Here is a 27,550-nt window from a genome sequence, read left to right as displayed (position 1 = left end):
TCCATGGCCGGGGACCATGCCATCCACATTTTCAACTCTCTCACCTTTGCAGATGATGAAGACAAGACAAAGTTCAAGACGGTTCTCCTCAAATTTGACACTCACTGCAGCATAGAGGTGAATGAAAGTTTTGAACTCTACGTGTTCCAGCAGCGTTTGCAGGGTAAGGACGAACCTTTCCAATCCTTTCTAACGCACCTCCACATCCTTGTGCAATCTTGCAGCTACGGGCCCACCTCCGACTCCATGATACGCGACTAGATCATTTTCGGTGCTCAGTCGGACCCCCTACGTCAGCAGCTCCTCAAAGTAAAACAACTCACCATAGCGACCGCCATCGAGACCTGTGTCTTACATGAAAATGCCACCAGTCGGTATTCCCATATACAAGTGCCTGAAACGGCGCGGCAAGGTCCCCACAAGGAGGAACGGGTCCAAGTGATTGAGCAACTCCAGGGCCTCAGCCTGGATGAGGGCGGCCACTTTGCGCGCTTTTCAGACTCCCGCGCTTGTACGCACCAAACGAGGGAACGACGACGTGGCGGAACGCAATGCGCAGGCGCACACCAAGCATGACTGCACTACGCATGCGCGATTGCGCAGCGAACATGCTGACGTCACATCGTGCGGCAACTGTGGCTCCGCCCATTTCAAACGGCAATGCCCCGCAAAATCTCGACAATGCCTACGATGTGGAAGACTTAGACACTATGCTGCCTGCTGTCGAGCAGCTCAGCCTTCCAATTCATATCGCTTCAGCCAGCCTCGCAGGAATGTTCGGGCAATTCAACCCACGGTCACCGAGTCCAATTCCGACCTCCCACACAGCAGTGACACTGAGGACCTGAAGGCGCCTTTTCGAGTCGGTGTCGTAACAAAAAACAGGCTGTCCCCGAAGCAAAGACACCAGCCGCTGTCGGTATACAGTATCGATCCATACGATGAGTGGTGTGCCACCCTGACGGTCAACCGGTCCCAAATACGATTCCGCCTGAACACTGGTGCCTCCGCCAATCTCATGGCGTGGTCTGCTTTCCAAAACCTTTGTGTCAAACCAAACATTCTTCCATCGGCCTGCCAGCTATTGGACTACAATGGCAACATCATTCCTGCTACCGGCTCATGCCAACTCGAAGTGACGCACAAGTCACGAAAAGCCATCCTTCCTTTCGAGATCGTGGGCTCCTCGAAGGACTCTCTGCTTGGCGCACAGGCGTGCAAGCTGCTAAACCTCGTTCAAAGAGTTCACTCTCTCTCTCCTGATGACACGTCTGCCTTCCAGGATGCTGACTTCAGGGCGCAACTCACCGCCATCATCGACCAGCACCGCGACGTCTTCGAAGGCATGGGCACGCTCCCATATACTTACAAGATCCTACTCAAACAGAACGCCATGCCTGTGGTGCATGCACCTCGCAGGGTCCCAGCACCCCTCAAGGACCGCCTCAAGCAGCAGCTGCAGGACCTCCAAGACCAAGGAGTGATCTCCAGAGTTACGGAACCAACCGACTGGGTCAGTTCCATGGTGTGCGTAAAAAAGTCTTCCGGCGAGCTCAGAATCTGCATTAATGCAAAGGATCTGAATCGCAACAGAATGAGGGAGCATTACCCAATCCCCAAGCGCGAAGAGATCACATGCGAGATGGCTCACGCCAAGCTCTTCACCAAACTTGACGCCTCGAACGGATTCTGGCAAATTCAACTAGATAGATCCAGCAGGAAACTGTGCACCTTTAACACCCCTTTTGGCAGATATTGTTACAACAGGATGCCGTTTGTGATCATATCAGTGTCAGAGGTGTTCCACAGGATCATGGAACAAATGATGGAAGGCATTGAATATGTTCGCGTCTATGTCGACGACATAATCATTTGGTCCACCACCGAGACTGCAGGAGCATATCAGTCGCCTCCAGCGCGTATTCAAATGCATAAGGGAGCAGGGCCTACGCCTCAACAGAGCCAAATGCTCATTCGGCCAGACGGAACTCAAGTTCCTAGGGGACCACATCTCCCAGTTGGGTGTGCGGCTGGATGCGGACAAGGTGGCTGCCATCACAGCCATGAAAAAGCCAGAGGACAAGAAGGCGGTCCTCCGATTTCTGGGCATGGTCAACTTCCTAGGGAAGTTCATCCCTAACCTCGCCTCTCATACCACAGCTCTCAGGAACCTGGTCAGGAAGATGACAGTCTTCCAATGGCTTCCTGCCCACGAGCGCGAATGGAGAGAACTTAAACCCAAACTTACCACGGCCCCGGTATTGGCCTTTTTTGATCCAGCGAAAGAGACAAAAATTTCGATCGATGCCAGCCAATCTGGCATTGGCATTGGGGCAGTGCTCCTGCAATGCGATGAGGCATCATCATGGGCCCCCGTTGCATATGCGTCATGCGCCATGACCCCCACGGAACAGCGCTACGTGCAGACAGAAAAGGAGTGCATGGGCCTTTTAACCGGTGTCGTCAAGTTTCATGATTATGTGTACGGCCTTCCCCAATTCGCCGTCGAGACCGACCATCGCCTGCTGGTCAATATAATACGAAAAGACTTGAACAACATGACGTCTCGCCTCCAGCGCATTCTGCTCAAACTCCGGCAATACGACCTCCAGCTCGTATACACCCCGGGCAAAGACCTGATCATAGCCGACGCTCTGTCCAGGGCAGTCAACATCCCGTGTGACCCAACGGGATTTGCCTGCCAGGTTGACGCCCATGTGGCCTTCGTGGCCTCCAATCTACCGGCCACGGATGAACGCCTCGTCCAAATTCGACGCAAGACTGCGGCTGACCCCTTGCTACAGCGTGTCATGTGCCACCTAACAGACGGGTGGCTCAAGGGCCAATGTCCACAGTTCTACAACATCAGAGACGATCTGGCGGTAGTCGATGGTGTCCTCCTGAAGCTGGACCGCATTGTTATCCCGCACAGCATGCACCAGCTTGTCTTGGAACAGCTACACGAGGGCCATCTTGGCGTGAAGAAGTGCCACTGATGGGCCCGAGAGGCAGTGTACAGGCCCGGCATCAATGACGACATCGCCAACACAGTGCTCAACTGCCCCACCTGTCAGCGGCTCCAGCCGGCCCAACCACGTGAGACCCTACAGCCCCATGAGTTGGTCACGTCTCCTTGGTCCAAGGTCGGCATCGACCTGTTCCACGCGCTGGGCAGGGACAATGTTCTGATTGCAGACTATTTTTGAAACTACCCGGAGGTGGTACGTTTGCACAACATCACATCATCTGCAGTCATCCGTGCCTGTAAGGACTTCTTTGCTCGTCACGTCATCACGCTCACTGTGATGTCGGACAATGGCCCCTGCTTCGCAAGCCAGGAATGGTCCAACTTTGCCAGGAGGTACAACTTTGTGCATGTGACATCCAGTCCTCTGTACCCCTAATCCAATGGCAAAGCGGAGAAGGGCATCCGCATAGTCAAACGGCTCCTCTGCAAGGCTGCCGATGCGGGATCCGACTTCTACCTCGCTCTGCTGGCCTATCGCTGGACCCCACTGTCCACTGGCCTGTCGCCAGCCCAGCTGCTCATGGGTCGCACCCTGAGGACGACGGTGCCGTCCATTCACGTCCCAGACCTCGACCACGTTCCGGTCCTTCAACAAATGCAACTGTCTTGTGCACAGCACAAGGCGGCTCATGACTCCCGTGCAGCTGATCTCCCTGCTCTGGCTCCAGATGACAACGTCCGCATCCATCTTCCAGATGGTGGCTGGTCTGCAACTGCTGTGGTTCTTCGGCAGGTGGCTCCCCGCTCGTTCCTGGTTCGTCTACCGGATGGTTGCATTCTGCACCGTAATCGACCTGCCCTTCGTCTCGTTCCGCGCTCGCTACGTGATCCTCCTCCAGTGCCACGCCCTCCTGTTGTCCCTGACCTGGACTATGCGGAGATTCCGGTTACTCTGCAACCTCCTCACTCTGACACAGCCCAGCCACCTCCTCAGCCGGTGGCTCCTGACCCACCCTTGAGGTGGTCAACCAGAATTCGTCGCCCACCTCTGAGACTTAATTTGTGAACTTTGCGCACTAATGGACTCTCTGGTCTGTTCTGTTCTTCCGTTTAATCGTTCAAGTGGTTTGTATATAGTGTTCATATCGTTATTTGTGTGACACACTGTTTTTTCTGCACCAGGCACCTTCCCATGTAAATAGCTTAGTTTCATGTACATAGTCCTGTAAATATTTCGCACACACGTAGTCAGGAACATTCACCACACACTATTTATTGTCACGCAGGCGCATGTTTTTTATATAAAAGGGGGGATGTCATAATATACACCAGTATAGCCTGGTGCAGACACACACTGATGGACACACAGTGGGACCAATCAACAGACACAACATCGCAACCAATCACCAGTGAGAGCACACGCACTATAAAGACAGGGGGCATCAGAGTTCCCGCTCATTCGAGTAGCAGCTAGCTAGGAGCACAGAGCTCACAGCCTGCAACACAGACATTCATCATGTGCTGAGTGCATCAACTGGTTAGGACAATGCAAAGGTCTTTAGTAAAAGCTAGTATTGTATTTACCCACAGTTCAAGTATGTTTAAATCGTTAACCTTTTCATAAAATAGTGTTGCACTACTTCAAGTGTTGGTGACCTGTATGCGATCTAGAATACCCAACACATCAGGCACTACCAAGGTACCAACCTCTCATGTTGCATTCGGGCTAGGAGTGAGATTGGGGATTGTTTGAGGGCCTCGGAGATTGGGACGCCATTTTAATGGGGAGTTCTGACGAGCAGATCTCCCCATTGTAAAAATCGGGGCTATGTGCGGCCTCTGCCGTGCGTTCCCCATATGGACCGCTTATTCAAAACGAGTCATGTTGAGTAGGCAAGTGTTTCTGGTGCGAGTGCTGCGAGTGCCGGAAAACACACGGCTAAACACGCTCGCTCGGGGGCTTTGTTCCGTTTTGGGAAGATCGTGCCCATATATATTTATAATAAAACTGGTGGGTGTATTTTTAGAAGGTTGAATTGAAAAAGGAAGGAAGTATACTAAACTTGTATCAAGCCTTGATTAGACCATGGCTGGAGCACTGTGTGCAATTCTGTTCTCTGTACTCTGTATTATAGAAAAGATGTAGAGGTGCTGGAGAGGGTGCATAAAAGATTTACAGGGACGATACTAGAAATTTGGGGTATACCTATCAGGCAAGGATGAACAGACTCGGCCTCCTTTCTCTTGAGACCTAATAGAGGTCTTTAAAATTATTAATGGTTTTGATATGGTAGACACAGATTGAATGTTTCCATTTGTGGAGAACATCAAAACCAAAGGCCATCAATAAAAGACAGCCACTAAAAAAATCATCAAATAGGGAATTCAGAGGAAACTTCTTTATTGCTAGAATGGTGAGTAAATGGAACTCATTACCACAAGGAATAATTGAAGCAAATATTTTGGATGCATTTAGGGGAGGCTAGATATGCATGTGAAAGAGGACATAGAAGGTTACAATGATAGATTTACATAAGGAAAGGTGGGAGGAGGCTTGAGTGGAACAGAAGCTCTGGCATGGGCTGGTTGGGATAAATGGCATATTTTTGTGCTCCATCTTCTGTGCAATCCTATGTAAATTCTTTAAAATAATGGGGAAACTAAAGTTCAGGTGCCATTTGTGTGAGGCCAATGGCAAATTGCCAAACAAATTATGGAGATTAACTACCCATTTCATCCCCTGAATTTGTTGATCAATTTGTACAATGATAGCTGCATTTAGCACAGGGCTAAATCGCTGGCTTTAAAGCAGACCAAGTCAGGCCAGCAGCACGGTTCAATTCCCATACCAGCCAGCCCCAACAGGCGCCGGAATTTGGCGACTAGGGGCTTTTCACAGTAACTTCATTTGAAGCCTACTTGTGACAATAAGCAATTTTCATTTCATTCATTTCATCATTGGCATGCATTCATTATTTTTCCAGGAAGATTTGATCCAGTGAGTTTTCCCTTATTTGCTGTTAAAAGCTTTGACTTTGCATTTGGATTTTCAGATAGTGCTCTCAAATCTCACTCTCGGAGGAAGAGGAAGGAGGAATAAATAGTTCGAACTGATGAGAGAGAAAATGAAAGAATCCTTCTCAGAGAAATCCTTACCCTCCCAACAGAGTTGATAGTCCCAGGAGATCATACTTGCAGCATTCCTGAGAAGCAATATATAATCAAGTTTACACAGAAATTCTAATATGGAAAGATTACTCAGCCCAACTAGTGTGTGTTAGTTTTTATCCTCCACAGCAGCAGTAGTCATAATCCCATGTACCTAGCCTGTTCTCATATCCGGTGTTCTCCTGTCTGTTTATCTTTCATTTCTTCAACTACTTATTTCAACCATTCTTAGCTGCTTCATTCTTAACTGGTCTCTGCTTCAATCACAAGCTCCTGTAATGTGTTCTGCAGCTTCACAATCCCTGGGTAAAAAAATAACTTTCTCCTAAATCTCTTACATTTATTCTTATTTCTTTATAACCTCATTCCAGACTCCTCAATCACGCAAACCAATTTTTTATCCATCCTGTCACAACCCTTTGTAATTTTTAGCGCCTCTGTCAAGTCATCCCATAATCTCATTTATTTTAATGGCAAGTCTCAATTTTTCAAGTCTTTCCTCATTGTATTCTTTCATACACCCGTCACCATCCTAATGACTCCGTGCTGAACCTTCTTTATTGTCTCAACATCCTTCCTTATTGCATGCGGCCAAAACCACCAAATCATATTCCAGCTGTGATATTATTAAGATATAATAATAATCATCTTTATTATTGTCACAAGTAAGCTTACATTAACACTGCAACGAAGTTACTGTGAAAACCCCCTAATCGCCACACTCCGGCGCCTGTTCGGGTACACTGAGGGAGAATTCAGAATGTCCAATTCACCGAACAATCACGTCTTTCGGAATTTGTGGGAGGAAACCGGTGCACCCGGGGGAAGCCCACGCAGGCACGGGGAGAACGTGCAGACTCTGCACAGAGAGTGACCCAAGCCGGGAATTGAACCCGGATCCCTGGCGCTGTGAAGCAGCAGTGCTAACCACTGTGCTACCGTGTAAGAATTCACCGTTACATCTCTGCTTATATTTCTGTATTTCTTGCGACAGAATCCATAGAATCCCTACAGTCCACGAAGGAAGTTATTCGGTCTATCGAGTCTGCACCGACCCTCCAAAGGGCCCTGGTCTTTTAAAATCCAGTATTCTATTGTTTGTTCTAATGGCCTTATCCACTTGAGGTGCTCCTTTTAATACCATGAGCACCTGAACCTTCTCATCTTTCTGATATTGAATTGAAACTGCCATGTCTCATGCACAATCCACATCTTAATGGTATCCCTTGCAGCTTTGGACACAATTCCATCCAACTTTATATCTACATTATTGATGTACGGTGGACAGTAACAGTCCCAGAACTGTACCTTGTAGGGCACTGTTTCCAAAACCCCACTCTGAGACATTGCGTTTAACTCTTATTAGCTGTTTCTTCCTATCATCTAGCTGTGAATTTTGAAATTCCAAGCACACCACATCCACTGCACTTCCCCCATCCATTGTATCTGTCACCTCATTGATTAGATTTGTCAAACACAGTTTTGTGAGATTCATTCTGAGCGTTGAGAATGATTAGATATTTAAGAATTTCACCTTTAGTTAAAGAAGCTTTTTAAAAAAATTCAGAGGCTGTGGGTGCAACTGGCAATTCCTCTTGAGCGAGGTGGCTGACTGTTTGTTTTGAGTCAACCATATTGCGGTGGTAAGGATAACAGAGCTCCCTCCCTCAGGATCAGATGGGTTCATTTTTATACAACAATCGATGATGGGTCAGCATTACTGATGGCAAGCTTTTAATTCCGGATTTTATTAATTAAATTTAAGTTCAAAGTCCAGTAGTGGGATTTGAACTCATGTCCTGGGCATTTGGATTACTAGTCCAGTGACATTACTGCTACACCACCATCACCTCTTTAATATTTTCCCTATTCAGATGTTACAGTGACTTGTAATTGGCCTTTTAAAATTTCATTTATGGGATGTGGGCATTGTTGGTTAGGCCAGCATTTATTTCCCATCCCTAGTTGCCCTTCAGAAGGTGGTGGTGAGTTGCCATCTTGAACTGCTGCAGTCCCTGAGGTGTAGGTACATCCATCAAGTGTCTTCCTGGCCATTCCCATGGAGACCGAAGGTGGGAGCTTCTGGATCTCCTGGCACAAGGAGCACTGCTTCACCAGAGTCTCAATGTCTGTCTTGAGCTCAGGCCACCAGACGTAGATCCTTGTGAGCATTTTCATCTTGGATACTCCAGGGTGTCCATTCTGTCAGGATTGGGTCCCGGGCAGCATGTGGCACAGTGGTTAGCATTGCTGCCTGTCCTGGGGGGGTTGCTGCTGGGTGCGCCGGGGGAGGAGGGGGTGGAGCCGGGCCGGAGGGGTGTGTGGGTGCGGAACATGCTGGTGCCAGGTCCCTGAGGGAGACAGTATCCTGGTGGCCGTCAGGGTACACTACATAGGCATACTGGGGGTTAGCATGGAGTAACTGCACCCTTTCAACCAACGGGTCCGCCTTGTGGAGTCGGACGTGCCTACGGAGGAGTATGGGTCCGGGAGAAATTTGGCAAGGTTAGCATCGTGGTCCTGCTGATCGTGGCTGCAGATGGTGACACTGTCTAGGTACTGGAAGGTGGCCCGCAACCCGTACCGGTCGACCATTCGGTCCATCTCCCTTTGGAAGACCGAGACCCCGTTGGTGACGTTGAAGGGAACCCTGAGAGAATGGTAGAGGCGGCCATCTGCCTCGAAGGCAGTGTATGGGCGGTCCGCCTTATGCATGGGGAGCTGGTGGTAGGCGGATTTGAGGTCTACAGTTAAGAAGACCCGGTACTGTGCAATCTGATTGACCGTATCAGATATGCGTGGGAGGGGGTACGCGTCGAGCTGCGTGTACCTATTGATGGTCTGGCTGTGGTCCATGACCATTCTGTGTTTCTCCCCAGTTTTCACCACTACCACTCGGGCTCTCGAGGGTCTGTTGCAGGCCTCGATGATGCCTTCTCGAAGCAGCCGCTGGACCTCGGACCTGATGAAGGTCCTGTCCTGGGTGCTGTACCATCTGCTCCTGGTGGCGACGGGTTTGCAATCCGGGGTTAGGTTTGCAAATAGGGAAGGTGGGTCGACCTTCAGGGTCGCGAGGCAGTACAGTAAGGGGTGATAGGGGCCTGCCGAATTTAAAGGTTAGGCTCTGGAGGTTACACTGGAAGTCTAGGCCGAGTAGCAGGGCAGCGCAGTAGTTGGGGAGGACGTAGAGGCGGAAGCTGCTGAATTCTATGCCCTGGACCGTGAGTGTGACTATACAGTACCCCCGGAGTGGGATCCGGAGGCCAGGGAGATTCTTTGATTGGCGGGGTGTACCGCGAGGGAGCAGCACCTTATCGTGTCTGGATGGATGAAGCTTTTGGTGCTCCCAGAGTCCAGCAGGCAAGAGGTCTCGTGCCCATCGATCTTCACTCTTGTCAAGACGGTGGCTAGATTGTGCGGGCGAGACTGGTCGATTGTGACCGAGGCGAGTCTTGGCTGGTCGCCGCTGGTGTCGAACGATGGGGTGCCCGGGGGGCACGTGTCCTAGAACAATGGTGGTGCCCATGTGCCGTGGGGAAGACAAGATGGTGGCACCTGTAGATCCTGAGGCGGACAAGATGGCGGCGCCCATGGGCCGCACGTGGCGGTAGTTGAAAACGATGGCGGAGCCCATTGGCCGCACGTAGTCCGCGAAGGGGAAGATGGCGGCGCCCACTGGCCGCATGTGGTCTGAGGGGGAGAAGATGGCGGCGCCCACTGATCGCGCCTTGTCTGAGGGGGAGAAGATGGCGGCGCCCACTGGCCGCGCATGGTCCGGGGAGGAGAAGATGGCGGTGCCCATTGTCCATACGCGAGGGGGTCGGAGCAATAGCGGCGACTGAGCGGGCCTGGCACACCGCAGCGAAGTGCCCCTTCTTGCCGCAGGCCTTGCAAAGGGCGGTGTGGGACGGGCAGCGTTGGCGGGGGGTGTTTCTGTTGCCCGCAGAAGTAACATCGGGGGCCCCCGAGGTTGACTGGCTGGCGCGTGGCACAAGCGTATTGACTGGGTGAGGCCCCCGGTGGGGTGGCCGTCTGCGGAGTCCACGATGTGTAGGAGGTGTGGGCCGCGCGGCTGGGGGTGTAGGCCTGAATACTGCGTGAGGCGACCGTCATCGATAGCACCAGTTTTTTTGTTGCTGCGAGGTCGAGCGTGGCCCCCTCTAAAAGTCGCTGGTGTATGAGGTCTGACCCTATCCCCGTAACGAAGGCGTCCCGCATGAGGAGGTTTGAATGTTCCGTGCCTTGATGGCCTGACAGTCACAGTCTCTGACCAGAGGAATTAAAGCACGCCAGAAATCTTCTACGGACTCACCAGGGAGTTGACTGCGAGTAGAGAGTACGTGTCTGGCGAAGAGCGTGTTCGTCTGTTGGGCGTAGTTCTCTTTCAATAGCGCCATGGCTTCATCATAGGTCAGCGCGTCCTGGATAAGAGGAAAGACGTTGGAGCTCAGCCGCGAGTAGAGTATCTGGATCTTCTGAGCTTCCGGGATTGGGTTGGTGCAGACCTGATGTAAGCTTCGAAACAAACTAGCTAGTGTTGAAAGTCCTTTTTGGCATCGTTTGATTGCGGATCCAGCTGCAGGGGATCCGGCTTAATGTGGAGGTCCATCTTCTGAAAATCTTGGAGTAATAAATTAATGCACGATCAATTGCTCAGAGACGAGAGTTGAATACAATTGACGCTTTATTACTCTAAGATGTGTGGCCTCCTACAGCAGCTGGCAAAATGGCTGCTGTATAGGGAGCACACATATTTATACTCCGCCTACTGAGCAGGCCCAGCAGGCAGGGACTACCCCCATACCTGTAGTACAGGGCCTTACCACACATCTCCTAGTATATACAACAGTGGTGATTACCACACGCCCCACAGGATAATGCTATCTTCTACACTCAACTCTTGTCGTTCAGTGAGGAAGGGCTTCATGTCATCCATGGTGTCCTCAGATTCCACAACTGAGGATCACATGGAGCAATTTTGCTGGTAGTGTGCCCTTCTGGGTCCACGTTTGATTCAACTTTGCGGATACTGGCAAGGTATCCAGGAAGTTCAAGGTCATAATGACATCTTCCAATTCGGCTGAGGGGCCAAGCTTGTGGGCAGGGGCAGGTGACTCAGGACATCTGTGCTGGAAATGTGCGTTCTTAGCGGTGCTCGGGAGATTATTTGTAGGCTGCTCATAATAATGCCCAACTTTGGATCTGGGCAGAGGCGAAGGGGGAAATCGTTTTATCCTCTTTCAAAAGGCCTAGCAAAGGCTTATGGTATGTTATGATTGTGAAATATCGGCCGTAGAAATATGGATGGCATTTCTTCACCCCAAAAATAACGGCTAATCCTTTCTTTTAGATCTGCGAATAGTGTCTTTCCTCGTCAACCAAGGTTCTGGATGCATATGTTATAGATCTCTGTGCCATCGTCCCATTGATGTCCCTTACCCCATATTGAGAGGCATCATATGTTAATGCCAGCTCTCTCTTGGGGTTCTAATGAGCCAGGATGCTTGATGATGGTAACTGCTGCTTCACCTTCACAAAGGATTCATCCTGCGGCACCTATCATGACCACTTCTGGTGTTTTTTAACAGTGTGTGCAGAGGTGACAAGAAAGGTGGCCAAGTTTGGGATGAATTTTCCATAGTAATTATGAGGCTAAGGAAAGATTTTAGTTCTATCATATCTCGCAGTGTCGATGCCTCTTTGATAGCCTTAACTTTCTCCTCCACGGGGTGTAGGCCTTTTTTCTCAATTCGGTACTCTAGGTAGGTCACTTTGCCTGCCTGGAACACACATTTTTCTCGTTTGGGATAGACACCTGCTTCAGAAAATCATCTCAGACTTCTTCCAGGTTTGCTAAATGCTCTTTTCCCATGGCTCCAGTGATTAGTATGTCACCTATGTATACTGCCACTTTAGGTAGCCCTTGGAGAATGTTCTCCATCATGCGTTGAAAAATTGTACTTGCTGACGAGACTCTGAAGCGCAGGCGTGTATATTCGTATAACCTCTTATGGTTGTTAATCGTCACGTGTTTCCTGGATGACTCATCTAGTTCTAGCTGGAGGTAAGCATGGCTGATATCTAGTTCTGTGAAGGATTGACCCCCCCTCCCAGTTTGGCATATAGATGTTCTTTGTGTGGCATGGGGTACCGATTAAAATGTGAGGATTTATTAACCGTTAGTTTATAGTCCCCGCAAAGGTGGAGCGACTTGTTGGGCTTGAGGACAGGGACTATTGTTGGAGCCCACTCTGTGAACTGTACTGGTCGTATTATCTCGAGGCTCTCTAACCATTGAAATTTGGTCTCTACTTTGAGAAATAAAGCGTATGGGACTGGCCGTGTCCTGAAATATTTGGGTAGGGCATTGGGGTCCACATGCATCTTTGCCCTTGCTCCCTTTATTCGCCCATCACCTTTTTGGAGTGCCTCGGGGTATTTGTTAATGACCTCGTACTGTCCACTGGCTGCTAGTTTAGAAATTTGCAGCCAGTCCAGTTGGTTCCCCTGGAGCCAATCTCTGTCCAAGAAGATGGGTTCTGGCTCGCGAACAACTATGAGCGGGAGTTGGGCTGTTTGCTGCCCATAAGTAACCGGGGTCATAGTGGTCCCCATATTCTTCAAAAGTTCCCCTGTATATGTGGCCATTGTGGCCACGGTGTCTTGCCGGCCTAGCGGCAAGATGCCCATCCAGAGGCGCCGGAAAGTTTGTTACCTGACAATGGAGATGGCAGCTCCCATATCAATCTCCATTTTTAAGGAATAGCCATTGACCGCGAGTGTTATCTTTATTTTGGCAACCTTGGGGGCGATGATGCAATTTTGCTGCATCATTTCATCCTCCATGAGCTGATAGACTTGCAAGACCAGGGTCTGAGGTGGCTTTGGCTTCCAGCTTGGGTGGCACGTGTACTTTTAATTCTGGCAGGCTCGCCTGGATCATGTGCTTGGTCACATTTACATCAGCCTTGCGGTTGACACTTGTAATCTTCCAGGGAGGCTTCCCTGGTACTGCTAGGGATTTCTGGCCAGTGTTTGAGATGCTGGAATGTCCTGGCTGAAGGTTGAGTTGGTGGTGGGTAAGGCATGTGGGAACTTTCACTGGGAATGCTGGCTTTTGCCGTTTGAGGGTCTCCCCCTTCCTCCCCTCCATAGCCTGAGAACATTACTGCCCATCATCCCTTGGTGTTCTTGAGCCCCTTTCTTCACCTTTTCCAAGGACAGTGCTAATTCAATGGCCATTTTCTTTGTCTAGAATGGGTTCTGCCAACAATTAATTTTGTGTCGTGATGTTAATGATCCCACACAGCAGCTGATCTTGTAGCATCTCGTTCAGGGATGAGTCAAACTTGCAGTATTCGGCCAGCATCTTTAATCGAGCCAGGAATTCTGTCATGGTTTCCCCGGGAGTCCTCCCAGCCATGTTAAATCGGTAATCCTGGAGGATTATGGACGGCTTTGGGTCATAAATGTTTCTTTACTAGATTTACAAGCTCATTGAATGTTTTAGTGTCGGGACTTCCGGGTGTGTAAAACTCTTAATAATGCTGAATGTCAGGGTCCCGCATTCTGTCAAAAGGATTACTTTATCTGTCAACCCCTTCTAAGTCATTGGAGCAGAAGAAGTAACGCATGTGTACAGCATACTTGGGCCAGGCCTCATAAGGCTTGAGATTCCCAAACAAGGGCATTTCCGTGTTTTTCTTTTTGTTTTTCAATTAAGGTGCAATTTAGTGTGGCCAACCCACCTACCCTGCATATCTTTGGGTTGTGGAAGTGAGGACCCATGCAGACACGGGAAGAATGTGCAAACTCCACAGGGACAGTGACCGGGGCTAGGATTGAATCCGAGTCCTCGGTGCAGTGAGACAGCAGTGCTGACCACTGTGCCATCCTAATTTCTGGGTTTTTCTTTATGCTTTGTTTCTTATCGGAGTTGTCATCAGGGAATTTCGAAAAGGCTGTTCAGAATCCTGTGCTTGATCCTTGTAATAATTCCAGGAAGAGCGAAGTGAAAGGCCAAACTGGTTTATTTTAAACTGAAAATAAAGTCGCTACCGCATCATACAAAACAACATTCACAGCCCAGAACTATCGGGGACTGCAGGTCCGGCTCTGGGAGCTACTTTTAAATATCCTGCTAATGAGCCCAGCTGGGCGAGCCTCCACCCAGTCACCATTGGAGCTGGTATTCTCCAGAGCCCACGAGGAGGTCAATCTGCAATCCCGTGGTCCTCATGGGGGTTATCACACACCCCTCTCTAAATCCTTTACACTACGACTACCCCAATTAATATTGGGGAAGTTGAAATCCCCGAATCTCATTGCCCTGTTATTATTATTTTTACACACCTCAATGAATTGTCTACATATCTGCTCCTCTATTGCCCTCTGAAGTGTTTGGTGGCCTATAATACACACCCAGTGAAATGGTGTGGGTGGGGAGCATTGTTTTGCGTTCCTGACATGTTCTTGCTCCACCACCATTTTAGCCAGCCTGAATTCAGATGCAGGAAAGTGCCCTCACCAGAGCAGTCAAAGCTTAATGTAAAGGGTAAAGCCATCTCCAATTAAATAATCAGAAATGTGCACCGTTTTATTCAAGGCGACAACTAACATCTTAAACCATGAGTGTCACCCAGGCTGGAGAAGACACAGGTAAATAATTTTTGTCTTTTCAAAGAGTACTTTTGGCCACGAAGAGCAGTAATAATTCCCTTGCTCTTCAAAGATATTTTGGCCACAGGTTTTCAACTGACTCCTTTCTCCAGAATAGGGGAGACTTTTGACTCCTGCATTTCCCTTTCTGATGGGCAAGTCACCATTTCATAAGGGCCTTCACCATGAAACAATGCCCGTCACATAGAAGACAGCGTGGAAGTTATAAGTATCCTGTAGTTACCTGAAGCCAGAGCTGACAGCAGCTTACCTCAGGACATGTCTGTTTATAATCCCCACTTCCATGCATGAAAGTCTTTGACCAACATCTATCCCAGTTCTTCTACCCTCCAATCAACAAGATCTGCCCAAAGTACAAAACTGTACTCGATGCCACCTAAATTTCAAATGCAACAGTCATTACAAGAACATTTTCTGTACATAAGACCTTCTGATGGAATTTTAATTTAAATGGTTTAAACAAAGACTAAAATACTATTTTCCACCCTCATGTGAGTCCCTATTGCTTGTCTGAAGTACTTTCTCACCTACTAGAATGCTTCAACACGATGCTTCCTACAGTGGCACGATGAGATGTGACATAATTTTTCATCAGCATTGTGTACCTGCCACTGGGCTGCAGCTCAACATTCCCCTGATGTGTTGAAAACCATACTCTAGAAGAGATTGTTGAGCCTAGTGAAGTCCGCAGCCCTTTGAATTCCCAGTCTTCAAGATGGAAGAAATAGTTCAACTAAGTCCTGGACATCTCCAGCTTGATCATCTTTGAGAGATGCTGTTGCTGCTATTGTATTCAATCACAATGTGCAACTTCATGGCTTGGCACATCCCCCACTCTGCCATTACCACCAAGCCAGGGGATCAACCCTGGTTCAATGAGGAGTGCAGGAAAGCATGCCAGGAGCAACATCAGGCATACCGAAAAATGAGGTGTCAACCTGGTGAAGCTACAGCACAGGACTACTTGTGTGCCAAACAGCATAAGTAGCAAGTTAAGCATTTGGAAAACAAACGCATCAGATATAAGCTCTGCAGTCTTGCCACATCCAGCCGTGAATGGTACTGGACAATTAAACAACTCACTGGAGGAGGAGGCTCCACAAATATTCCCCATCCTCAATGATGGAGGAGCCCAGCCCATATATACAAAAGACAAGGCTGAGGCATTCACAACAATCTTCAGCCAGAAGAGTCGAGTGGAAGATCCATCTCGGTCCCCTCTGGAGGCCCCCAGCGTCACAGATGTCAGTTCTCAGCCAATACGATTCACACCACGTGATATCAAGAAATGGCTAAAGGCACTGGATACTGCAAAGGCTATGGGCCCTAACAACATCCCGGCATTCGTATTGAAGACTTGTGCTCCAGAACTTGCCGCACCCTTAGCCAAGCTGTTCCATAACAGTTACAACACTGACGTCTACCCAGCAATGAGGAAAATTACCCAGGTGTGTCCTGTACACAAGAAACAGGACAAATCCAATCCAGCCAATTACCGTCCTATTAGTCTACTCTCCATCATCAGCAAAGTGATGGAAGGAGTCATCGACAGTGCTCTCAGGCGGCACTTACTCAGCAATAACCTACTCACGGATGCTCAATGTGGGTTCCGCCCAGGTCACTCAGCTCCTGACCTCATTACAGCCTTGGTTCAAACATGGACAAAAGTGCTGAATGTTGGCCTGACTTTGCCAGCAATGCTGACATTGCATGAATGTTTTCGGAGAAAATCTGATAGCACAATCTCATAATGTTAATAATCATCACTTGATTTGGCACCGGCGTCTGTGTTATCTGATAGGTCTAGGAAAATATGGAGAAGTACAAGGACTATGCTTCGCCAGGTCCTGTGGCGTAGTGTGGACAAGAGGAAAGATTACCATGAGCAGCTTTTTGAGTGTGCACAGTCCACAACCATTTCTGCCAATGACTGTTAAGTTCAACATACAAGTCTTCAATTTGTTAAAAGAAACCTTCCAACCTGTGTACATTTAAAAAAGGGAATGATCATCATTCAATTCTTTGGAAAATATCTGTGAATTATGGCAATTTATCTAGTTTCATGAAAAATGGAGCAGAATAAAATGATTTGATACTCAAAACAGCAATAACAATCTCTGAACATAAGTAAGAAAAAGCCACTGTAACACATTCATTATTAGAAATTGCCTTAAGACCTAATCTTCATATTTCTTTACCACTGGCTTTCACTTAACAACCCCAGTTTGGGAAGATAAAGGGGGTTCTTGGTATTTGGACAGCTAAGGGTCTCCATAACCTTTGTCGAGCTTGCACCATGGAAATGGTGCTCCAGTTTCAGTGTAGAGCATGATCACAACTCGGGAAACAGCAGTTACGAGTGGTAAGCTCAACATTGATTGGAGTTGAGCAGAGGTTCTCAAACTGAGTTCTGCGGAACCTCGGGGTTCCACGAGGGGCCCCCAAGGGTTCCGCGGAAGCTGGGGAGCCACGTGCCAAAGACCGTGAAAAGGCCAATATTTTTTTTTTTTTAAATCAGTTAAAGAAGAAAATTGCAGCAAAGATTTGGCAAAAAAAGTGCCGGGGAGCAACGGCCTTAATGGCATACGCATGACAGGCAGTTGGCAAATGCAGCTTCATGCATACAGCTAGAAAAGACTTGTAATCATTTGGGGTTCCCCGATGCTCTTGAGATGGCACTAGAGGTTCCAGGGCTGGAAAAGTTTGGGAAACTCCGGAGTAGAGAATGTTTGCTATGGGCTGTGTCTAATAGAAGGATTTATCATGTTCAACTATTACCGAGGGAGCACTAGACACCACAGAAAGCTTGCCTGTATGGCAGAGCTGGATATCAAACTCATAGAATCATAGAATTTACAGTGCAGCAGGCCATTCAGCCCATTGAGTCTGCACCGTCCCTTGGAAAGAGCACCCTACTTAAGCCCCACGCCTCCACCCTATCCCCTTTATCCCCATAACCCAGTCTAACTCACAGCGGAGGAGCTTTGCAAAGCTATTGACTCACTTGTCACAGACAAAGTTTCAGATGTTGATGCTCTACTGCCTAAACTGCACAGGAAACCACTGCTCCTGCAACCTCTACATGAACTTTTCTGTCTCTGCTCAAGAGAGGGAGCATTAACCCAAGATATGCATGATGCAAAGATTGTGACCCTATATGAGAACAGGCTGACCACAGTAATTGCAACACTAATTGAGGCAGCCCCTGCTGAGCATCATGGGAAAAGTATTTGCTTGTGTTGCTCTTGTCAGACTTAGATAATGGGTGAATACATCCACCCCAAATACCAGTGCGATATCAAAACTGGAACATCTACAGCTAAATATGATTTTCAAAGTCTGGCAATAGAAATGGTGTAAATGAAGGAGACCGCTAGAAATTGTCTTCAGCAATTTTACCAAGGTCTTAGACGAAATGAGCATAGCGGTCTATTTAAGATGCTGGCGAATTGACTGCACACCGAAGCTACTCATTGTGATCGTCTCTTTCCATGACAACATGATGGGTAAGTCAGCAATATCAGGGCAATATTTGATCATCTGAGATCTGCAATTGGGTTAAGCAAGGGTGAATTCTGGTACCGACACCCTTTGGCATATTCTTCTCTTTGCTGCTGTCATATGCCTCTTGGTCATCTACAGAGGTTGTTGACTTACATACCACAACTGGTGGAAAGCTGTTCAACCTTACTCACGTGAGATCCATGACAAAGGTGTGCCAAATCCTCATCAGAGTGTTGTTCTAACTGACAATGCCACACTAGCATTCCATATGAGGACAACGTAGCGGAAAATGGGCAGACTCTTACACCTGCAACGAGTTTGGCATGACCATCAGCATCAGGAAAATAAATGTATTGGAAAAGGATGTTACCATACCGCCATCTATCAGCATTAACAATGTGACACGTGAGATTGTTTATAGCTTTACATATTTAGGCTCTACAATCATCATCAGCTGTCACGTGGTGCTGAAATCAATGCATGCATCGTTAAAATTGCAGCTGTTATGTTAAAGCCATGGAAGCGATTGTGAAACAACAACAAACTGGCAGTGAATACCAAACTGTGAGCGTGCAAAGCCTGCATTCTCCATAGAAATGAGGCCTGGACAACATTTGTGAGGCAGGAAAAATGGCAGAACAGTTTCCACATTTGCTGTCTCAGACATTTTCTTGGTATCTTTCGGCAGGGCAAGGTCACCGACTCAGAGGTCCTGGAGTGTGCTAATTCCCTCACTGCATTCACTCATTGCTGAACCAACTATGTCTGCACTGGCTCAACCACATTCATTGGATGGATGACAGTCATATACCAAAAGACATTCTGTTCACTGGCCACTGGCTCATGACCTCCTGGGCGTTCATACCTTCGCTACAGTGACACCCTCCGGCAAGAATTAAAGGTGGCGGTCATTGAGACACACAACTGGGAGACAGCCGCTGTCGAAGGCCGACTGTCATGGAGTTTTGCAGCACAGAAAGAGGCTCTTCAGCCCATTGTGTCTGCACTGGATTGTTTGGAAGAGCATTAAAGAGGTGAGCAGAAATGATAAGCTCAGCTGCCCGAGAAGAGGACCCAGAGAAAAGAGAAGCTGGAGAATATGACAGAGACTGTCATGCCAGAGCCGGCTCGTGAGTAACACCAGGCAAAGTTCAACATTGAGTTGATCATCACAGTGCAAACCATCATCTTACAAGATGGAAGACTGCCACCACTATCCTGCAGTTCTGAATGACAATCAGTTTTGGGAAATCCATTCGGTTACACTATGTGTAATTGGAGTTCCCGTATTTTTCTATCCCAAATGATTTCATTCAACCATGTTTAATTGCACCTTGAGTATCTTTGTGGTGTTCAAGACAGTTTTAAATCAACACAAGAGCTTAACTTACTGCTAAGCTGGTATGATTGAAATTAATGTAATTTCGTATGATGTTGCTTTTAATCACTGCTAAACTCACAATGATACAGAGAAACAGGGAATTCTTCTTTTTGGTTCTATCTCTATTTTGTCAATAGAATTTAAAGCTTGGTGTGTTACATTTCTGCGAAATAATTGCAAATTATTGAACCATTTCTCAAACTTCTGTTTGCATGTTTCCTTTTTTGCAGCACATGTCACGTACTAAAATGATACATACTTTGTGGACATAAACCACTTGTGCAATTTTCTGACTCCAGGATAAGTCCGTCGCATTCCTTCCCACCATTTCTTGGTGCTGGTTCAGAACACCCTCTATTTCTCCAATGAGTGCACTCTGTCCCACATGTAGACCATTTGCTCCATTCAGTCCAACTTCCATCTACTAAAATATGAAAAGAAAATTACATTGAGGACTGATATTTTGGAAATATGACTTCTCTGAAATAATCTCTGATAATATCCGTTTCTTCTGAAATAAAAAAAGTTATTTAATCCATATTACGTTATAGCCTATTCATCTGAGAATGATAATAAATCTATTATAAGTGCATGCAGTACGATATTGATTTAGGTCAGATTATATAGAAATTACAGTCATGAAATGAAAATCGCTTATTGTCACGAGTAGGCTTCAAATGAAGTTACTGTTAAAAGCCCCTAGTAGCCACATTCTGGCGCCTGTTCGGGGAGGCTGCTACGGGAATTGAACCGTGCTGCTGGCCTGCCTTGGTCTGCTTTCAAAGCCAGCGATTTAGCCCTGTGCTAAACAGTCATGAATGTAGCTCTAAGCCTCAAGGGTCATAATGAATTATACATGCTTTATTTAGCATGTCATCACAATAATAACAACTTGTATTTATATCACGTTTTTAAGGCAATAAAATGTCTCAAGATGCTTCATAGTAGCACTACAAACAAAATATGACACTAAGCTACAAGAGAAAATGTGTAAAACCCTGATCAATGAGATAGGTTTCAAGGGGTATCTGAAAGCAAGAAAGAAGGGTGGAGAAACAGTAGGGCGGAGTAAGAGAATTCCAGAGCAACGAGCCCAGGTAACTGAAGGCAAGGCCAACAATGGTGGAGCAATTAAAATTGAGGATGTTCAGGAAACTGGAATTACAGGAGAACAGACACCTTGTAGGGTTGTGGGGCTAGAGATGTGGGATGGGTGGGGCGCAGTAGACCATGGAGGGAAAACAAGGTTAAGAATTTAAAAATCAAGGCATGGCTCAATTGGGAGCCAATGCAGGGCACTGAGATAAGGCGTGAGGGGTGCGAGTTAGGACATGCATTGGAGAATTTTAGATGATGTTTAGTGTACAGATGGCAGAATGTGGGTGCACAAGCCAGGGTGTTTTAGAATAATCAAATCTAGAAGTAACAAAAGCATTATTGAAGGTTTCACCAGCAAATGAACTTAGACAGAGGCAGAGTTGATGATTACAAAGGCGGGCCTGGTGATAACATGGCTATATGGTTGGTAGCTCATCTTGGGGTCAAATATGCCACCAATATTCTTTTATGGCACTATTCCAGTATGTCTGGCCTGGCATTGTCCACATATAGTCCAGGATTAGAAGCACGATATACAAAAGGTTTTGTTGGGGCAAATAAGGGAGGCTTAGTTCCTCTGGATGGAAAGTCAGTATAAGGAAGTCATCAATTTAAAATAATTACAAATTGAGAGAGAAGAGAGATTCGAGAAAAACCTTATTTTAGGGAGAATGAATTGTTCTCACAAGGGGTTGTAGTGCAAGAGATATGATCAGCTTTTAAGCAAAATGTTTCAAGGCAATCAAGACATTCAACAATGTCTCTGTCACTGAATCCCCCACTGCCAATAATTTGGATGTTACCAGATGAACCAGAAACTTAACTGGACTAGTCGCTTCAGTACTGTGGCTACAGGTCAGAGGCTGGGAATTCGCCAATGATTAATTCACCCGTGACTCCCCAAAGTATGCCCAACATCTACAAGGCACAAGTCAGGAGTGTGATAGAATGCTCATTTTTGCCTGGATGAGTGCAGCTCCAACACTCCAGAAGCTTGACACCACTCACAACAAAGCAGTCCACTTGATCAGTGCCATATCCACTAACTTAATCATTTACTCCCTCCTCACTGTCACACAGTGACAGAAGTGTGCCATCTACAAGATACACTGCAACAACTTGCCAAGCCTTCTTTGACAACAACCTCCCCCCCACCCCACCAAACCCGTGACCTCTACCATTTAGACGGACAAAGGCAGCAGACACATGGGAACTCCACCCCTTGTAAGTTGCCTCTTGAGGCACCACCATCCTTGACTTGGAGCGATATCCCCATTCCTTCACCATTGCTGGATCAAAAACCCAGAACCACACCAATCATAGAATCATAGAATTTACAGTGCAGAAGGAAGCCATTCGGCCCATCAAGTCGGCACCGTCTCTTGGCAAGAGCATCCTGCTTAAGCCCATGCCTCCACCATATCCTCGTAACCCCAGCTAACCTTTTTCTTTGGACATTAAGGGCAATTTATCATGGCCAGTTCACCTAACCTGCACATCTTTGGACTGTGGGAGGAAACGGGAGCACCCGGAGGAAACCCATGCAGACACGTGGAGAATGTGCAGACTCTGAGCAGACAGTGACCCAAGCCGGGAATTGAACCTAGGACCCTGGAGCTGTGAAACAACTGTGCTAACCACTATGCTACCGTGCTGCCCCATGATTAATAAAATGAGCTATGTGTCTCCTCCCAGAAAAGAAAACAGGAGGATATGATTAAATCATGACTGTTGTGTAAAAAGAAAGCTATCTTCACTGTTGGTGGCTCTTATGTATTTCTGGTTGAAAACTTAGTTCAATTCTCATTGAACCAAAAGCAGTATTAGTGGAGCAGTAAGTGGCTTTCGATTGAGGATAAGTAAATATCAGCTCTTCCTCAATCACCACAAACAATAAATGTCTTATTGACTTCTTGTGCTTTAACAGGTTGATGCACAATGGGTGTTAATGTTTAGGAGCTAAGGCTGTGTAGCAGCTAATTCCCACTATCAGCATTTACGTTTACCTCACAGTGAAATCTGTCATCTTGGATTTATTTTTTTCTGGCATGAAACCTTGGTGCTGAGCATTGCTTGGCAAGTTCACAATTGTAGGCAGTCTGGAATTGGTTACAAAGCCATTTTTCAAGGCTCACTTTCATACATAATAAATAAAACCAATGTTCATTTTTAAAGGTGAAGCACCATAAAATTATAGTTGTAATTTGTGTAAGATTTATGTTCAGTTGAACATTTTATATCATCATACCTATTACTAGGAATGAAAGATTGTTGTTAATTTCAAGCTGCATTAATCTTATACCTCTAGTGGAAGACATCATTTCATTCTTATTCATCCAAATTCATAGGTGGGGTGTGGAGGTGGAGGAGGGTAATAAACTGTCTTATTTTCTTCCTGTTATTCCCTAATGTCGTGCCAGGTGAGTATTTATTGCCCATCCCTAATTCTCCTTGAGAAGGTGGTGGTGAGCAATAACATATTAAATGGGTTCCTGAAGATTTATTTTGTTTTCTCCTCCCAGTCTCTATAAATACCTCCAGAACAGTAACTCTCCTCTAACATTTCTCCTGCAAATCTGGGGCGGGATTCTCCGACCCTCCCGCCGGGCTGGAGAATCGCCTGGGGGCGGCGTGAATCCCGCCCCCGCCGGCTGCCCGACTCTCGGGCGCCGGGGTTTTGGCGGGGCCAGGAATCACGCCGCGCCCGTCGGTGGCCGCTGGCAGCGCCCCCCCCCCCCCCCCCCGGCAATTCTCCGGCCCGCGATGGGCGAGCGCCCGCCCATTTTAGGCCGGTCCCGCCAGCGTAAATTAGAACTGGTGCTTACCGGCGGGACCTGGCTCTGCGGGCGGCCTCCGGGGTCCTCGGGGGGAGGGGGTGTGGTGCGGGGGGATCTAGACCCGGGGGGTGCCCCCACGGTGCCCTGGCCCGCGATCGGGGCCCACCGGTCCGTGGGCAGGCCTCTACTGGGGGCACACGTTCCATCAGCACCGGCTGCTGTGGACCTCCGCCATGGCCGTTGCGGAGACGAACCCCCCTGCGCATGCGCTGGGATGATGCCAGCATACGCTGGTGCTCCCGTGCATGCGCCAACTTGCACCAGCCGGCGGAGGCCCTTCGGCGCCAATTGGCGCGGCGCCAAGCTCCTTCCGTGCCGGTTGGCGCGACGCTACGCCCATTCCGCGCCAGTTGGCGTGGCGCCAACCCCGCCGCCGACGACCTAGTCCCTGAAGGAGCGGAGGATTCCGCACCTTCCGGGCGGCCCGACACTGGAGTGGTTCACGCCATTCCTCGGCGCCGGGACTGCCCGCCCCGCCGGGTAGGGGAGAATCCCACCCCCTGGTCTCTTGGACACTCTATTGTCTTCATCACACCTTTGGCAGCAGTGCCTTCAGCTATCTAGATTCTAAACACCTCTAAATCTCTCTGCAACACTCTCCTCCTTGAGGATACTCCTTTAAACCCAGCTCGCTGACCAAGCTCTTAGTCACACGCACTCACGTTTCATTCTTTGACTCAGTGTCAATTTTGTCTGATTATTGATAATGTTGAAGGTGCTACAAAAATGCAAGGCACAGCAAAGCAATCTCACAACCAAAACATCAATCAAAGCACTGTACACTTGCCAGATCCAATTATGAATGGTGGTAGACAATTAAACAATTAACCAGATGAGGGGGTTGTTTGCTGATGACTGCACAGTCTTCAGTACCATTCCTGACTCCTGAAGCAGTCCAAGTTCATGTACAGCAAGACCTGGACAACATTCAGGCTTGAGCTGCTAAATGACAATTACATCTGCACCACACAAGTGATAGGCAACGACCATCTCCAACAAAAGTGAATATATCCATCTGTGCTGGACATTCAATGCCACTACCATCACTGAATCTCCCACCATCACCTTCTCGATGCTTAACATTGATCAGAAACTTAACTGGACCAATCATATAAATAACATGGCTACAAGAGCAGGTCAGAGGCTAGGAATTCTGCAATTTTTAATTCACTTCCCGACTCCTCAAAGTCTGTCCACCATCTACAAGGCACAAATCAGGGGTGTGACAGAATATCACTGCTTGCCTGGATGAGTGCGGCTCCAACCACAATCAAGAATATTGACACCATCAATGACAAAGCAGCCCACTTGATCGGCACCACCTTACACATTTACTCTCTCTATTACTATCACATTATGTACGATATACAAGGTGCAGTGCAACAACTTGCCAAGGCCCCTTCAACATATGTTCCAAACTCACAACCTCTATCACTTAGAAGGACAAGGACAGCAGTCACATTGGAACATCACCACCTGCAAGTTCCCCTCCAAGCTGCACACCACCCTGATGGAACTATATCACTCTTCTTTCACCGTTGCAGAATCAAAAATCTGGAATTCACTTCCTAACAGCAACACGGGTGGACCTACACCAGGTGGATTGCAAAGGTTTAAGAAGGCGACTCACCACACCGTCTCAAGGAAGGTACAGCAAACGCTGGCCTTGGCAGCGATGCCCAAGCCCTATGAAAATGTATTTTTGTAAGTTGCTATTGCTGATTTTTTTATTGTATATCTAAATATTTGTGAGGATGTTCCAAAGTGCTGTACAGCCAATTAATTGTTTTTTGAATTAAAATCACCATTGTGAGCAAAGTCTTCCAAAAAACAATGAGATAAATAATCAGTTTTAGTGCTATTGGCTGAGGGGGAGAAGCAAAGGGAAGGAGGTTTGTTCAGTGACCATTGAGTCACAATGTAAAGTTAAATCACATGGGATTGCGGGTAGTGTCTTGACATGGATAGAAAACTGGGTAGCAGACAGGAAGCAAAAAGTTGGAATAAATGGTTCTTTTTCCGATTGGCAGGCAGTGACTAGTGGGGTACCGCAGGGATCTGTGCTCGGACACCAACTGTTCACATGATATATTAATGATTTGGGTGAAGAAACTAAAAGTATTATCTCCAAATTTTCAGATGATACAAAGTTGAATGGGAGGGTGAGCTGTGAGGAGGATGCAGAAATGCTTCAGTGGGATTTGGACAGGTTAAATGAGTGGGCATATGCATGGCAGATGCAGTATAATGTGGATGAATGTGAGGTTATCCATTTCGGTAGCAAAAATAGGAAGGCACATTATTATTTCAATGGGTGTAAATTGAGAGAGGTGGATATTCAGCGAGACTTTGGTGTCCTTGTGCATCAGTTACTGAAAGTAAGCGCGCAGGTACAGCAGGCAGTAAAGAAGCCAAATGGTATGTTGGCCTTCATAGTGAGAGGATTTGAGTATAGGAATACTCAATTGTGTAGGGCATTGGTGAGGCCACACCTGGAGTATTGTGTGCAGTTTTGGTGTCCATATCTGAGGAAGGATGTTCTTGCTGTGGAGGGAGTGCAGCAAAGGTTTACCAGGCTAATTCCTGGGATGGTGGGACTGTCATATGAGGAAAGGCTAAGTCAGTTAGGATTATATTCATTAGAATTTAGAAGAGTGAGAGGTGATCTCATAGAATCTTACACAATTCTAACAGGATTAGACAGGGCAGATTCAGAAAGAATGCTCCTGATGATGGGTGAGTACAAAACTGGGAGCCATAGTATGAGGATAAGGGGTAAACCTTTTAGGACTGATATGGGGAGAAATTTCTTCACCCAGAGAGCGGTGAATCTGTGGAATTCACTATCACAGAAAGTAGTGTAATTTCAAGAAGGAATTAGATATAGCTCTTGGGGCTAAGGGGATCGAGGGATGTGGAGGGAAGGAGGGATCAGGCTATTGAACTTGATGATCAGCCATGATCATAATGAATGGCGGAGCAGCCTCAAAGGGCCTCCTCCTGCTTCTGCTATGTAAGTATACTTAAATTACAGAGATTTCAAAGGAAATAAAAACACTCTGTCGAACATAGTGGGTGATGATTCATCTATGAAAGTTATCTCGAGACTATGGACCATTGAGTAAAAAGCAAAAACAACTGCCTGTGTGGAATTTGTATGTTTTCCCCTGTTATTGAAAATATGGAAAGATGTGTCATTTGAAACATGGAAGTCTGGCAATATCTGGTCTGAGAGGAACATGAGAGGATACAAAGAAAGATCCCACAAAGGGTTAACAACAGCTGCCAGGGAAGGATTGTAAAATGCAGATGCCCTTGGTCAAGCAGGTTTAGGAAACAAGACACATAGGATTTTGAATGAAGCCAAAAACAATTGCCGGGATTCTCCCCTACCCGGCGGGGCGGGGGGTTCCGGCGTAATGGAGTGGCGGGAACCACTCCGGCGTCGGGCTGCCCCAAAGGTGCGGAGGTCTCCGCACCTTTAGGGGACAAGCCCTCACCTTGAGGGGCTAGGCCCACGCCGGACTTGGTTTCTGCTCCGCCGGCTGGCGGGAAATGCCTTTGGCACCACGCCAGCCGGCGCCGAAAGGTCTTCGCCGGGCGACGCATGAGCGGGAGCGTCAGCGGCTGCTGACGCCATCCCCGCGCATGCGCAGGGGAGGGGGTCTCTTCCGCCTCCGCCATAGTGAAGACCATGGCGAAGGCGGAAGAAAAAGAGTGCCCCCCGATCGCGGGCCAGGCCACTGTGGGGGCACCCCCGTGGGCCAGATCGCCCCATGCCCCACCCAGGACCCCAGAGCCTGCCCGCACCGCCTTGTCCCGCCGTTCAAAATGTGGTTTAATCCACGCCGGCGGGAGAGGGTTGACAGCGGCGGGACTTCGGCCCATCACGGGCTGGAGAATCGGCGGGGGTGG

General features: G+C 47.8%; 1 protein-coding gene across 1 annotated transcript in view; it reads right to left on the bottom strand.

Moving 5' to 3' along the window:
* Nucleotides 1-27,550, bottom strand: part of unc5a (unc-5 netrin receptor A) — a 900,708-nt gene that overhangs the window by 193,226 nt on the left and 679,932 nt on the right. The window contains exon 7 of the mRNA XM_072512209.1: nt 19,960-20,124. Coding sequence (XP_072368310.1) covers nt 19,960-20,124 — 165 coding nt within the window. The remainder of the gene's footprint in view (nt 1-19,959; nt 20,125-27,550) is intronic.

This window comes from Scyliorhinus torazame, chromosome 7 (genome assembly GCF_047496885.1).
Source record: "Scyliorhinus torazame isolate Kashiwa2021f chromosome 7, sScyTor2.1, whole genome shotgun sequence".
NCBI lineage: Eukaryota > Metazoa > Chordata > Chondrichthyes > Carcharhiniformes > Scyliorhinidae > Scyliorhinus > Scyliorhinus torazame.
Note: the sequence above shows the minus strand (reverse complement) of the source record. Positions and strands in the feature narration are given on the sequence as shown.